This window comes from Aspergillus puulaauensis, chromosome 1 (genome assembly GCF_016861865.1).
Source record: "Aspergillus puulaauensis MK2 DNA, chromosome 1, nearly complete sequence".
NCBI classification, from domain to species: Eukaryota; Fungi; Ascomycota; class Eurotiomycetes; order Eurotiales; family Aspergillaceae; genus Aspergillus; species Aspergillus puulaauensis.
This window is the reverse complement of record NC_054857.1, coordinates 155,484-169,212: the sequence shown is the minus strand read 5'-3', so window position 1 is coordinate 169,212 and position 13,729 is coordinate 155,484. Positions and strand designations below refer to the sequence as shown.

Genomic DNA, 13,729 nt, shown 5'->3' with positions numbered 1-13,729 from the left:
TTGTATAACTCTCGCTGGGCTGATATAGAACCATGGCATGCGCAAGTACATATATAATAGACAGCCAAACTTATCAGTTAACTCTAGTGATCCAGTTTGGCAGAACAAGTCCTTCACTACTATAGAATATAGTACCATTCTTTGTTATTAAAAGAATGCATATTGTGGGTTAGATACCCATTAGTAAGTCGCAATCACTACGGAATGGTTAAAGGCTTCATTTTCAGCAGTGTTGTTGTCTGTAGAAATCGGGCGCCAGGTGGGTCCGGGCGCCAGATGATTAAGCACGCAGGGCCACTGTGAATAAATTGGAAGATCCCAATGAAGTCATCCATGAGCGCCGTCCCCGTCCTCACCATCTCCATCGCTTCTGATTCAGCTCTAATACCCCGGTTTATCGCAGCTCACACGATGGATCCCGTCTTCCCCGCCAACACGCCCAAAGGCCTCGCCTACACTCCTGCCTTTGTCCTCCAGCCAGGGACCCATATCAAACCCCTCGGCCTGATATCGCCCAAAAGAGACGGAACCGTCCGCACTTCAATAGCTGATCAAACGCGCGATTGCTTGCTAAACCTCTCTGATGCTCTGTCCAGCCATGGACCCGACGCGAAAGCTGTCAAACTTGTCCGCTTCATGACAGATGTGCGTGAAATATGGTCCAGCCAGCCCGAGTTCGACAAGCATTTTGGATCTAATCTCCCGACCAGCACGCTGATTGAAGTTCCTGTTTGCTCTGTGCCTGGATTCCGCATTGAACTCGACGTTTGGGCCGCAGTGCCGAGCTCTCAGGAGGGTCGTTCGCGGTCCCCTGGTTTCCTGGGGTTCGCCAATGCAGGTGCCGGCCTTGGTGCCGGGAAAGGCGCGGCTGCGGAGTTCAATGCCGCCATAGATGCTGTTACCAATCGCATATCCGCAGTCGCTGGTTCAGGCCATGTTGTCAAGCTGGAAGTATACCTGTCGGATATGCGACTGTGGCCTATCTGCCAGGACGTTGTTGCGTCACGCTACCCTACTCGCCCCCCTGTTGTCGTACCCATTTCTGCCCCGAAGGTTCTCGAAGAAGGCACAAGCATCAACGTGGAGGCTACGTTTGCACTGTCGTCTGTGACTGAAGGCACTTCTGATATTGCTCGAGTGCCCCTCGATGGCCGTATAATTGCAATTTCCGGGCAGCCTGCGATTCCTGTTTTTGTCGGCGGAATGGCGCGGGATACGTACAAGCACCCCCCCGCAGGCTCTGCAGCTGAGCAAACGATAGTCTCGCTGAGGAACCTCGAACATATCTTGGCGGCGGCAGGATCTGACTGGGACAATGTCTTTAAGACAACGTGGTATGTCATGGATCTTCGCGAGTGGCCGCAGATCCAACAAGCTGCCTACGCTGTTCTCGGTCGACCTCCCCCGAGTCCAACCGTGCTTGAGGTCTCGAAGCTGGTGGCACCGGCAGTCCGTGTTGAACCTGATATATGGGCAGTCGTTAAGGCTGATAGCTAAATTGATTATTTGATACTAGTCCGCCTCCTGAGCACCGGAGCGAGTATCGATATGAACATGTTATATATCAATCCTACTTGGGTCCTCTAATACGCTATTGAAATTAGCTACTTATAAAATGAAATAAAAGTTTAAATTCTAAAAATCAAGTGTAAAGATCACCCCGTTGACCAAGGCGGCGACTGCACCGGATCAGGTAAACCATTTATATCAGGGATATACCCTGGTCCCCAAGGAAACCCATTCGTCTCGGATAGTAAGCCAAAAAGGCCCATGGCTGAGGGATCAAAAAACCCATCATTCCTTGAGGGTAACATCTCCATCAGGGGGTCATCACTCGGCGTCAATGCCATATCTACCCCGGATCCCCGTAAAGGCGGGGACGTCAGCCCCAGTGGCGCATTGAAGTCCCCGGCCACTGCGCTGGTGTTTTCTGTCGATGGTGATTGAGATTGCGACTGTAACTGCGACTGCCATCCACCAGCAGACCTCCAGTGATGCACCACTCCAGCAGGATGCGTCGTGGCATTGCGGATCTCACGCACGTAACGGGCCCGCGCCATCAACCGCCGGATAGGACGCCATAGAGTCCCCTTCTTGTCCAGGTCCATTGTGACCCACCGGTCGTACACAGCCGTAACGCATTCCCAGGCGCGATCGCACTCCGCGGACGGGGGTCTCCAGCATAGCTCAGCGAGCAGGAAGGCGACCGAGTACCACTGGATATGCGTGCGGGAGTGCCATGCCCACCGGCTGACGTCTTCTTCTGTTAGCAGCGCGGTCGAGAGTTCCAGCACTTGAATTGAGTCCCGAAATAGGCGTTCTCGGATGGTTCTGTCCTTGCGGGCGACTGGGGAGAGGATTCCCATCCACATGCGCATTGTGATGATTCGGGCAACGGTCGAGGCGACCCGGAGTAATGGGATGCTTGGGTCACAGTACTTGAGGAATTGGTCGTGGAGACGATGCTCTAGGTCTTCTGCTAGTGCGATTCGATCGGCTGAGTCTTGCTGGTCGGTTTCTGAGCTGTAATTCTGGCGAGGTGCCATGTACCCGACTTTCCAGACGACTCGCATGGCGGTGCAGCGGATAAGGGAGAGTGTCATTTCCGTTGTGCCCTCGTGCTCTGGCGGTGGTTGGGTCATTTCGGCGGTTATATCGGAGTCGTTGATGTTGAGTGGCATCCTCGTGTCAAAGACGGATTCGTGCACGATGGGCTCGCTGCCGTGGTAATCTGTTGAGCGGTTGTCGAGGAGACAGATGTGCCACCAGAGCCGGCGTCGTAGTTCGGTCTCTAGAGGTCTTAGGCCGAAGGCTTCGCCATCGCGATGGAGGCCCATGGCCTGTGCGATGTGGTAGACGAGGGCAGTGAGGGACCAGACCGTGCGCGAGTCGTCTTCATTGCGCACAGCTGTCAGGAACAGGACCGTTGCCTGCAGGAGGAGGAGATTCTGGGTGTTGAGGAGATTCGCGCGAGCCATGGCCTGCTCGACGGCAAAGCGATATGTCTCGAGCGCAGAGGACCTGGAAATCCCAAGCGCGGTGAAGCATTGTTCAGAGTCCAGGCTTATTAGTGCGGAGTAGTAGATAGAGAACAGGAGGGCTTCCATGTTCTTCTCGATGCTATCCATGGAGGCCACTGCATCCCAGAACAGCCTCTCCAGGGTGGGCATATGGAAGACGCGCACAAGAGGCGCCACATTGGCCTTGAAGACATCGAACAAGGCGACCGCGTGCGACAGAGGGGGATGATACTGATGCAGAGAATGCGCCAGCGCGCGAAAGCCCATGATGGCTCCATTCATGCCGGGGCCAGGACTGTGCCCCTCCAGCGCGGAAACGGACTGTTCTTCCTCGTCGTCAGAGGCAGGCTGATGCAGCAAATCGCGCAGTTCCTCAATCTCATCGCCCAGCTGCGTCCACGGCGCACTGCTCACGTAGCAGCTCTGGTTGTTGTCGATGACCAGCCGGCCGAATTGCTGCTCGACCTCCGGTTTGCGATCGTCTGTTTCACCCTCGACAGCGCTGCTGGAGCTGGTTTCCAGTGGCTGGCCCTCCATGCGCTTAACGGCACTCTCCAGACGCGACAACTGGGCCAGCAGTCGTGCTTCAACAGCCTTGCGAGGTCGTTTTGGGGCGCGCCCAACACCGGCTGGGTACACGCATGGCGACTCGGATCGCACGCAGTTGGCGCATGGTTGCTGGCGGTCGCATTTAACCTTGCGCTGGCGACACAGGACACAACTGCGCAGAGGGCGTTGACTGTCCATCTTGCTTCTGGTCTATGGTTTGAAAGTAAAAAAGAAAAGAGAAAGGATAGTAAAGAAGACAGAATTGTTGCTGCGGCGGCGCGGCGCATAAGCTTATGCGAAGCCGATCGGGTCCACACGCATGCTTGTTCCTTAGTGCCTAGTTATATCCACGGTTACTATTGCTACCAAATCCAGTAGCCTATCTAAGTGCTCTTGGTGTTCTCCTGATGCATACTGCTGATTCCGTCCTTCTCCAGGTCGCGGTCTTCCCCTGATGTCCCCGGTGGTGACACTTTGCAGAACCCTGTGCGATACCATGGCAGCGAGAAAATCGCACTGACGCTCTCCATGCTCCTGCCCTTGCATTCAGGGAAGGCAAAATATACCCAAACAGTTGCACATCCTGTGAACGCCGCAAACAGAGCAAAGGGGCCCCATGCATGCATATCTTGGGTCATGTTCGGGAATCCGCGCGAGATTCCAAAGTTCAACAAATTTTGATATGTGAAGGCAATAGAGACTATTGGGCCACGCAAGTGCGTCGGGCATATTTCCGATGCTGTCAGGGAAAATACAGGTGCCCACCCAAAGCCGTAACCTATGGCGAAAAGGCAGATTGCTACGATCGCGACCCAGGCTGCTGGCGAAGGCGAGCCTGTGTCGGAGATGTTCGCAACGCCGAGAAAGGCTGCAAGATATATCAGGCACGCAACGTTGACACTTGACCCTATCAGAAGGAGCGGCCGTCGGCCGTATCGATCGGTGAGGAAGAATGCATAAAGAATCACAGAGACGACCTTGATCAAGCCATAAACAGCCGTGAATAGGAGGACTTGATTTGAATCAAGTCCCATGGACGAGAGAATGGTCGGTGCGTAGTAGGTAATCGAGTTACCACCGGACATGATAAAGAACGTCTGGATAAGCACCACGAAGAAGAGGAGATGGCGTGTTGCGGAGTCTTGCACACATTGTTTGACAAGGGACTTGAGCGCATCCAAGCCACGCTTGCTCTCAGAGCCAGCCTCTGCCATGCTCTGTAGCTCTGTGTATTCTTTGGCCACGTATGGATCACTTTCATCCAAGCCACCGCGGAGCTTGCACAGACTATCACGAGCGTCATCGACTCGACCACGCATCAGTAGATAACGAGGACTCTCTGGAAAGAACATGAACCCCATGAAAATCGCAATCGAAGGAATCAGCTGAAGCACCAAGGTGGTCCGCCACTGCCAGCTGGAGCTAGAGGGGATCACTTGAAGCGAGGCGTAGTTGATCCAATAACTGCCAGCTACGCCACCCATAATATTGATATTGTAGAAAGTGGTCATCATTCCTCGCAGCTCTCGTGGCGCCACCTCGGAGATGTAAACTGGGCCGGCAGTCATACCGAATCCAGATCCCAGCCCTGAGAGCACGCGGCCGACGAGCAACTCGGCAAAGGAACCGACGTTGGCGCACATCAGGATGGCTCCAATAGTGTAAAAGATGGCACTGGCGAGGATAACTGGCTTGCGGCCTCGGCGTTCTCCAAGAGGACCTGACAAGATGACACCGGCAGTTTGGCCCTGGATAGAGATACCGTGTCAGGAGAGCCAACAGGCAAGGGAGGTCGGTGGTTACTTACAAGCAGCATGGACGAGACTGCCCAGCCAGAGTTGTCTGATACTTTTTCCTCAGAGAGGTTGGTCCAGCCAAAGTCACGAACAAACGGATCCAGACCCATGGCGCCGGAGATGTTAGCGGTGTTGAAGCCATGAAGACCACCACAGTAAGACGCCCAGATGGCTGCCAGCCATATGTATGGCCCACAGGCAGCCTTGGGGACTTTCTGGAGTGCACTCCGATCAATTCCACCACCTGCTGCTGGCATTATGACAAGGTGTAGGTTGGATTGAGTGCAAAGGGCGTCTTGGTTCAGGGCTCTGCATATGAAAAAGTCAACGGAGGGGCAAGTCGAAGTGTCTTTTATAGGGAAAGATACCATAGTACCGGTACAGTATGCCGGTCCAGCTGGCTCCAGGTAGGTCGGCCGGCTGAACGAACGTCTGTCTGTCCATTGTCTGATGCTCTGGAGAACAGAGAATGCGGAGAGAGACCCCGGAGGGCTCCGGACGTGCCTTTCTGGGGTCCTGGGCTACCCCGGGCCCAACCAGGGCAAATCAGAGCACAGGAATTACACGCAGTATTCTGCGGGTTGGAGTAACGCCTACGGGGTTGTGGGGAAAATTCGACTAGTGGACTTTTGTATGATTTCTATTGCGCTAGAGCCGTGGCTTTGATATGATTGAGGGCGCTGCCAGCCCGGAGCCATGGGATTTGCCCGCCGTGGTAGCTGTGCGTCAGCTCTGCTTCCCAGGTGTCGCCCTGCTTGGTTCCGACTCGCATCGTTACTCGCGATCCAGGGCTCAGCTCGCCCTCCTCTACTCCGATCAAAGTTATCCGGTCACCGTCAGCAATGCGATCATATGTCGCGATATCCGCAAATGTCAGCGGCAGCATACCCTGCTTCTTTAGGTTGGTTTCGTGGATTCGTGCAAATGAGCGTGCGATTACTGCGACTCCTCCCAGATAACGGGGTTCAAGCGCTGCATGTTCACGCGAGCTGCCTTCACCGTAGTTGTGGTCTCCTACTATGCACCATCGCACACCCTGGCGCTTCAAGTCCCGAGCTACTTGGGGAACGACCTGCATATCTGAAGTGATCGGATGGCGGGTATGGCCGAGCAAATTTGGATTCTCTGCTCCCAGGAACGCGTTGGTAGCGGTTGTGAGCATGTTGTTACTGATGTTCTCGAGGTGACCCCGGTATTTATACCACGGCCCAGCAGGAGATATGTGATCAGTCGTGCACTTCCCCTTCACTTTGATGAGTAACTCCATTCCATCAGCGCATCCGGGTTTCCAGGCCTCGAATGGCTGGAGTAGTTGTAGTCGGTCGGATTCCGGGCGTATTTCCACGTTCAAGTTTGACCCGTCTATGGAGGGCTCCTGGAAGGTATCGTTCCCAGTTTCAAAACTCGGAGGGAGCTCGTGACTGACAGGGGGAAGGAAGCGCAGCTCTTTGTGCGTGTCGCCGGGGACCGTGACGGTGTCCGTCAGAGGATTGAAATCCAGTCGACCTGCATAGGCAAACGCGGTCGTCAACTCGGGTGAGGTCACAAACGAGTGCGTCGAGGGGTTGCTATCATGGCGTCCAATAAAATTGCGATTGAAGCTGGATACGACCGAGTTCTTTTCCTTGCCACGCACATCGACATCTTTGCGATCCCAGGATCCGACGCAAGGGCCACATGAGCTGCTGAGCACGACAGCTCCGGCGTCTCTAAGTTCATCGAGAATGCCATCTGCCTCCGCTGTAGCCCGAATCTGTTCACTGCCAGGTGTGACCATGAACGGCGTTGGGAATTTTTTAAACCCTGCCTGGCGCGCCTGTGATACAATCTGCCGTGTTTTGTCGAGGTCCTCGTACGAACTATTGGTGCAGCTGCCTACCATGGCATGACTTAGCTCCACCGGCCATTGCTCCCCAATGAAAGCTGTCTTCAACTTGGATATCGGATGCGCGAGGTCGGGTGTATATGGGCCATTGACGTGGGGTTCTAGCGAGCTGAGATCGATCTCAATAACCTGGTCATAGTAGGTGTCGGAGCCCTCGTCGGCCGTCAGGAGCACGTTCCTTGCTTCCTGCGCCTTTTCAATAACGTGTGCTCGTTGAGTGGCCTTCAAATACCGACCCATCGCGTCATTGTATGGGAAGATGCACGATGTTGACCCGATCTCTGCTGACATGTTGCAAATGGTCGCCATGGCCGTTGCTCCCAGTGTCTGGGTCCCTGGACCAAAGAACTCGATAACTCGACCTTTCCCACCCGATACTGTCAATAGACCCGCAATCTTGCAGATAATATCTTTTGTTGACGTCCATCCCTTCAGTTGCCCTGTCAAGCGCACTCCAACCACCTTGGGGGCCACAAGCTCCCAGGGCATCCCTGACATCGCATCGACGGCATCTGCGCCGCCAACCCCAATCCCTAGCATGCCCATTCCTCCGGCATTGGGGGTGTGAGAATCCGTCCCAATAATGAGGCCTCCGGGTCTGCGCATAAAGGTCAGTTATGGTTGCCAGGCGGGAAATTTTTACTTGGTCCTCTTACGTAGCATAATTCTCGAAAATCACGGTGTGTATAATGCCCGAGCCTGGCTTCCAGAACCCAATACCGTATTTCCGAGACGCACTGCTGAGGAAATCGTACACTTCCGAATGCTCACCCAGAGCGCGACGCATGTCTTCCTCGGCGCCTTTCTCCGAGATGATCAAGTGGTCACTGTGTACCGTCGTGGGAACCGCGACTCGTGGAAGTCCCGCACTGATGAATTGCAAAAGAGCCATTGTCGCTGTAGCATCGTGGCACGCTACACGGTCAGGCCGCAGTTCTAAGATAGTCTTCCCCCGGTCAATGCGCTCTACATCCCAGGAGCTTTTCTCCGACGTGATTAAGTGTGAGTAGAGTAGTTTCTCGGTCAATGTGAGTGGTCGAGTTGAGCCACCTTTCACGACCTCAAGGTCGCGGATCTGACGAGCGTAGTCTACGCCGAAAAGCTTTACATAGATGCGACCGGTAAGCGCGATGGAAATTCAATGTTCATTAAGGTATGCATACCACTGAGGAACCTTGGTGCGTTGCGAACCGTCTTGTCAATGTGCTTTTAGCGAGATGGCGCGCGATTCCGTCTCGCCGCAGAGCTGGGAGTATTCGCTGCATTGTAGGTAATATCGCGCCACAAAGGTTATCGCAAGAAAGAAAAAAGAATCAACAAATTCAATCGCGAACGAAAAGATCAGTAGCTCCCAAACTGCCGAGGTCTGCAGGCCTTGTCCGACTGCGGCGATTCTCTGCATTGTATGCGGAGTACTCCGGTGGTCTTAGGAGGGGGCTCGGAGCAGTCCAGGCGGGCGATAACCACTCCATCCATAACTCCGAATAAGAGCTCTTAAACCATGCTCGCATCTTAATCATCCCTTCACACACATATCATGATGGCATTGAAAACAGAGTCTCTCCGCGCACTACAAAAGTTCGCCTCGTGCGACGTAAGTGACCTTGCCGACAATGACACTTTGACGGGAACCGTTGCTAACCTCCGGGCCGGTGGACAGATTGGCGATGCCCTCGTCCGACTTGGAGTTCCCAACGGTGGTTACCTCCCGGGCCTGAGGATGTTCTCCCCCGGAGTGATGTGCACCAAAAGTAGGATTTTCGGGCCGGCCTACACAGTACGCATGGTTCGGGATTCCGACAAGACCTCCCCGAGTCCCCCGACACACTTTGCCGACGCGATTCCAAAGGGCAGTGTTGTCTTTATTTCACAACCGAAAGGACTAGTGAGTGCATGCTGGGGCGGATTGATGAGCACAAGGGCGAAGAAGTTGGGTGCCGCCGGGGTTGTGATTGACGGCCGATTTCGCGATCTCGCCGAGCATCAGGAGCTAGGGGTTGGACTATTCGCGCGAGATATCAGCATACTAGGCTCGAATACCTTCACTAGATCGTCTGAATTGAACGTACCCGTCACATACACCAGCACCGAAGGTGGAGAGGCGGTTGTGATCGAGCCGGGCGACTACATTGTGGGAGATGCTGATGGGGTTGTCGCGGTGCCAGTGGACAAGGTGGAAGGATGCGTGGATTTATGCCAGAGCAGATACGATATAGATGAGCAGACTCGGGAGTGTCTTGAGAACGGCGATGAGATGGGGCCTACCATCAAGAAGTTGAGGACGTGACATGGTGTTGTTGTACAAGTAGTTGAGGCCTCAGGCATATGGTAATAGACTAGTCCAAATATAGTAACCGTGTGGGAGCATCACATGACCTGGCACCCTCCTCCTTCCCTTTCGGTCTTCGGAGCGCTCCGGGCTTCACCTTCAGCATCACTCCCTCATGTATCGGCCACCGCGACTGGCGCTCTGCTCATCATGAGATCTGCCGATGACCAGGTCACTCCACATAAAAAAGTGCGCCTTGCATGTCGACGATGCAGGACAAAGCGAATAAAGTGTGATGGGGGCATCCCTGCCTGCTCAAACTGCGCAAAGGCTGCTGTCTCCTGTGTCGATGTCGACGGTCGCAATAATGACCGTTCCATCCCTCGCGAGTAAGCTTACTTGAACCTGGTTGCTTCTCGTTGACATCCTGTTGACCATACCAGTTATGCTGCGCGATGCCGCTCTCGCATCCAGTGGTTAGAGCAGCAAATCAAGATTCTCGATGCTGATTTCGACCTCACACAGGGTCCGCAGCTGGACACCAGCGGCTCTGAGGTCAACCATGATATAACCATAGAAGCTGCTCACCAATCCACGCCTGAACAGACGGTTGAGCCACCATCATCACGGAAACGACCACATGCTGCACTCGAAAATTCCGACTCCTATGCAGTTTCCGATCCTGCACCGGCTGCTGAGGCCCGTTCGGTTGCTGTGGACCTGGGAATGCTGTCCCTTCACTCAGACTCCCGCCAAAAGCATTACCTAGGCTCTTCGTCTGGCCTTTTCTTTACCAACCTGATCGGTGCCCACAGCGATGCTCTAGCAAGTCCAGCCTCGACATCGACAGGACCGGTAAAAAGTCGACGCAAACGCTCTCACCCGTCGTTAGATTCGTTCTACTTGCTATATAGAACGCTCTCGGCGGATCTCCCTTCCGCCGAAGAGGCCACGACATTGTTCAATGTTTACCTACAGGAAATCCACATCGATCACCCATTTCTGCACCCAATATCACTGCTCGAGGCTTATAGCGCTCTTAGCTTCTGCGCGGGACAAAGTCTGGAACAATCTGCCAACGTGGACGCGAATGGCTGGCCAGACGAGATGGCTCCATTTCCCTATAATGGGCGCTATGATAAAGTGGCCGACAAGGATGTTACGCCCATCTCCATTTTTACGGCTGTCCTGCATGTATTTATGGTGTTCTCCGTTGCAGCTACGGTTCTCACTCGAAATAAAAATTTTGACTTCTCACCAACTCGTTTTTATAAAATTGCAGCCAGCTCCGCGCCAGAATGTTTGTCTAGCATATCCCTTTCGGGACTACAAAGCATTCTCCTCTTTACAGTTCAGGGAATGACTGCTCCTACGAATCTCAACATTTGGACTTTGGTGCACGTGGCCATGTCCCATTGCATTGATTTAGGCTTACACCGCGAGCCCAGGGGTGTCTCCGATGGAACACCTGTTTCGCTTGCGATGCGGCGTTTTATCTTTTATACCGTTTACAACTTGGACAGATCAATCTCAACCATCCAAGGTCGACCACTCGGCATACGAGACGAAACCTTCGATCTCCGAATTCCACGATCGGCCGATATCCCCGTTGAGCATATTCCTATTGCGAATGGCCTGAGCGGGTTACGCCCAAGTATCCCGCACGATATGACATTACCCGTTTATCGTTTCTTATTGGACCCTTATATTTCAGAGATTAAAATGTTATTTTATCATCTCCCGAGCCAGGGAAGTGTATTCCACTGGCCGGCGGACCACTCGGCGGAGCAGGAACGTATCAAGGCTTCGCTTGACAGCTGGCTCGCCGAAGCCAAGCTCGCTTGGTCGGAATCCAACAGGGACCAGCAAGAGCCGGACGAGTTAGCAAAGTCCCACCTCAAACAGCTCAGGCTGGAAGCTCTGTATCATGGTACGGTAACGCTTCTGTACCAACCATCGCAGGCATTCCCGTCCCCCACACAATCTGCCCTTCTCCAATGCTATCAGTCCTCCAGTGAGCGTATCCATATCTACAACCATCTAAACAATGAGGAGGGTCTCTATTACAATTGGCGGAACATCCATGGCATATTCTCGGCTGGAGCCACCATAGTGTACTGCCTTTGGGCATCGCCGGATATACAACTAGTGATTCCTTTTGCAGACGCATTGCGCGATCTCCGAGTCTGCTCAAATCTGTTGAGTATCGGAGGACAATGGTGGCCCTCGGTGCGCAATGGGAAAGAGAACTTCGACCGGATTGTTGATCTGACGATCAAACAACTGAGTCGTTTACGTGCCACCAACACATCCGCTGAGACTCAACGGGCAACTCATCGGAGCCGGATCAGTGGTGATGGACAACCAACTGACCCTTTCCTGAATAACGGGGCGGGGCCGCTCTCTAACGACGCATTCCCTGGGTTCGATAGCCCCGGACACCAAACTGCTCATCTCTTGGCACCGCAGTCATTCCCCTACGACATGCGACATCCTGACGAGGCTGCAACCACCCCAGTAGACTCTGTTATGGAGAACTTTTTCGCAGAGTTCCTCCACGGGGACTGGGGCTGGGACCCATTCTCGGTCTGCCTAGACACTTCAATTCTCTGAAATCTTGACGTGCCTACACAGAGCAACAATACGAAAGCAAATCAGCGTCTCGCGATAGTCGTGTCTGTATGTCGCCCCTGACGGGCCCACCCTGCGACAGTCGCGGCAGCAAGCATTCCGTCGAACCCCTCGAAAATGTTTCCCTGAGGCAGGAACTGTTCCACTATAAGGCAGGGCTAGCTGTGGGGCTAATCTCCAAGGCATCTGTTTATTGGGTGCTGTCCTCCTACATTCTCAACTAGCGCGCTAAGCCATTGATGGTTTATGCACCATCAGTTCTCGATGAGGATGACTTTCGCTGCCTGGCTCGTCTCCGACTTTACACCATATATCCAGTCTTCTCAACTGGTAAAGTGATTGCACTCCTACGGTAGATGTATTTGTTTAGTGTAACCAAACCTAGGGGCTCTTGTGTACCCCAAGTTGAACCAAATATATATATTCCTGACATGATCTATACAACATTTCCACCCACGTTTTACTCCCGTAGAGACCAAGTCCATTGAATGATAGTTTCATAGATAGTGAAGCTTATGGCTCCAGATATCTGGGAATGCACGTTAATATAAAATCCCACGGGGAGGGTGAATTGGGAAACGTACACTCAGTCGAGCTAAACGAGGAGTTGTGCCACGCCATAGAACAGCAATGCCTTCGCGGGATATGATGGAGCGCAAGCAATCAAAAGTCCCCGAGTACCTCTGCCGACCGTCAAGAGCCTGCAGCCGGGTCTTGATGGTGTCAAAAGGCATAGTAGCATAAACAGTGACAACACCGGCCAGCGCTCCAGCAATGACACTGGCTCCAGCGATGGGTCTATCCTGCCCCGACAGCGCGCGGAGATGTCCAAGGAAGAAGTTATAGCTTGTGAAGCGCACCATGGCATTGGCTGATTGCTTCAGCGTAACCGGGACTACTCCCCGGTAGAGGCCCGAGATGCCCTCGGTCGAGAGCACAGATCGGATTGCATGCGTGGCCGACGTGTATCGCTTTGCTCCGGCCTGGTCGTCGATGATTTTGGTCTTGAGCGTCTCGCCCGGAGTCACTACCAGGACGCTCTCCGCGGCCCCTGCGACCATCCCGGCGAGCATATTACCCCATGCTGTCGTTTTGCCGGAGGAGTCCGTGGGGACGAACTGTCGTGCCGTGTCGAATGCGAAGAAACGTACCCCGGACTTGCCCGCGTTGGAGACGCAGAAGGCTGCGCTTCCGGTATACATGTGTCCCGGTCCATGTTGCCGGATAGTCCTGACGAGCAGCCTGCCGGGTGAAATGGGCTTCCCGATCTCTGTAGCCTGTAGCTGCTGTCTGGTCTTGAGGTACTCTGTCGGATACTATGAGAGTCAATGTTGGTGCCTCAGTGGTGCAGCGAGAACGTACAGTGAGAAGGCTCTCGAGGCCGCCAGCAGCCCCGCCGGCGAGAATTGACTGCCAGGGAGACGGGCTTCGGTTTTGAGCCATGATTATATTTAATGATCCCGGCTATACTTCTTCTAGACATTGTATGCATATATAGCGGGAGACTTGTATACAGGTCGGTCCCCGGAGTGCTCCGAGCCCCTAAGAGAGAGCGTCTCGGATTAGCCCGGCGGGCACC

At 53.8% G+C, this 13,729-nt stretch overlaps 7 protein-coding genes across 7 annotated transcripts; 3 read left to right on the top strand and 4 right to left on the bottom strand.

Annotated features, from left to right (window-relative positions):
• Window positions 1–411: 411 nt before the first annotated feature.
• Window positions 412–1,497, top strand: APUU_10085A (RidA family protein; the record flags this gene model as incomplete). The annotated part of the gene is made up of 1 exon (XM_041705373.1): window positions 412–1,497. One exon carries the CDS (start codon window positions 412–414, stop codon window positions 1,495–1,497), a length of 1,086 nt encoding a protein of 361 aa, XP_041549451.1.
• Window positions 1,498–1,655: 158 nt separating this feature from the next.
• Window positions 1,656–3,302, bottom strand: APUU_10084S (fungal specific transcription factor domain-containing protein; the record flags this gene model as incomplete). The annotated part of the gene is made up of 1 exon (XM_041705262.1): window positions 1,656–3,302. The coding sequence occupies one exon, from the start codon at window positions 3,300–3,302 to the stop codon at window positions 1,656–1,658; it is 1,647 nt and encodes a 548-aa protein (XP_041549450.1).
• A 650-nt stretch (window positions 3,303–3,952) lies between these two features.
• On the bottom strand, window positions 3,953–5,622 carry APUU_10083S (sugar porter family MFS transporter; the record flags this gene model as incomplete). Its single annotated transcript, XM_041705151.1, has 2 exons — window positions 3,953–5,317; window positions 5,377–5,622. 2 exons carry the CDS (start codon window positions 5,620–5,622, stop codon window positions 3,953–3,955), a joined length of 1,611 nt encoding a protein of 536 aa, XP_041549449.1.
• A 383-nt stretch (window positions 5,623–6,005) lies between these two features.
• Window positions 6,006–8,515, bottom strand: APUU_10081S (uncharacterized protein; the record flags this gene model as incomplete). The annotated part of the gene is made up of 3 exons (XM_041705040.1): window positions 6,006–7,848; window positions 7,907–8,352; window positions 8,414–8,515. The coding sequence occupies 3 exons, from the start codon at window positions 8,513–8,515 to the stop codon at window positions 6,006–6,008; spliced, it is 2,391 nt and encodes a 796-aa protein (XP_041549448.1).
• A 272-nt stretch (window positions 8,516–8,787) lies between these two features.
• Window positions 8,788–9,537, top strand: APUU_10082A (RraA family protein; the record flags this gene model as incomplete). The annotated part of the gene is made up of 1 exon (XM_041704929.1): window positions 8,788–9,537. The coding sequence occupies one exon, from the start codon at window positions 8,788–8,790 to the stop codon at window positions 9,535–9,537; it is 750 nt and encodes a 249-aa protein (XP_041549447.1).
• An 84-nt stretch (window positions 9,538–9,621) lies between these two features.
• Window positions 9,622–12,132, top strand: APUU_10080A (uncharacterized protein; the record flags this gene model as incomplete). Its single annotated transcript, XM_041704818.1, has 2 exons — window positions 9,622–9,908; window positions 9,963–12,132. The coding sequence occupies 2 exons, from the start codon at window positions 9,622–9,624 to the stop codon at window positions 12,130–12,132; spliced, it is 2,457 nt and encodes an 818-aa protein (XP_041549446.1).
• Window positions 12,133–12,610: 478 nt separating this feature from the next.
• On the bottom strand, window positions 12,611–13,593 carry APUU_10079S (uncharacterized protein; the record flags this gene model as incomplete). Its single annotated transcript, XM_041704706.1, has 3 exons — window positions 12,611–12,679; window positions 12,735–13,466; window positions 13,513–13,593. 3 exons carry the CDS (start codon window positions 13,591–13,593, stop codon window positions 12,611–12,613), a joined length of 882 nt encoding a protein of 293 aa, XP_041549445.1.
• Window positions 13,594–13,729: the final 136 nt, after the last annotated feature.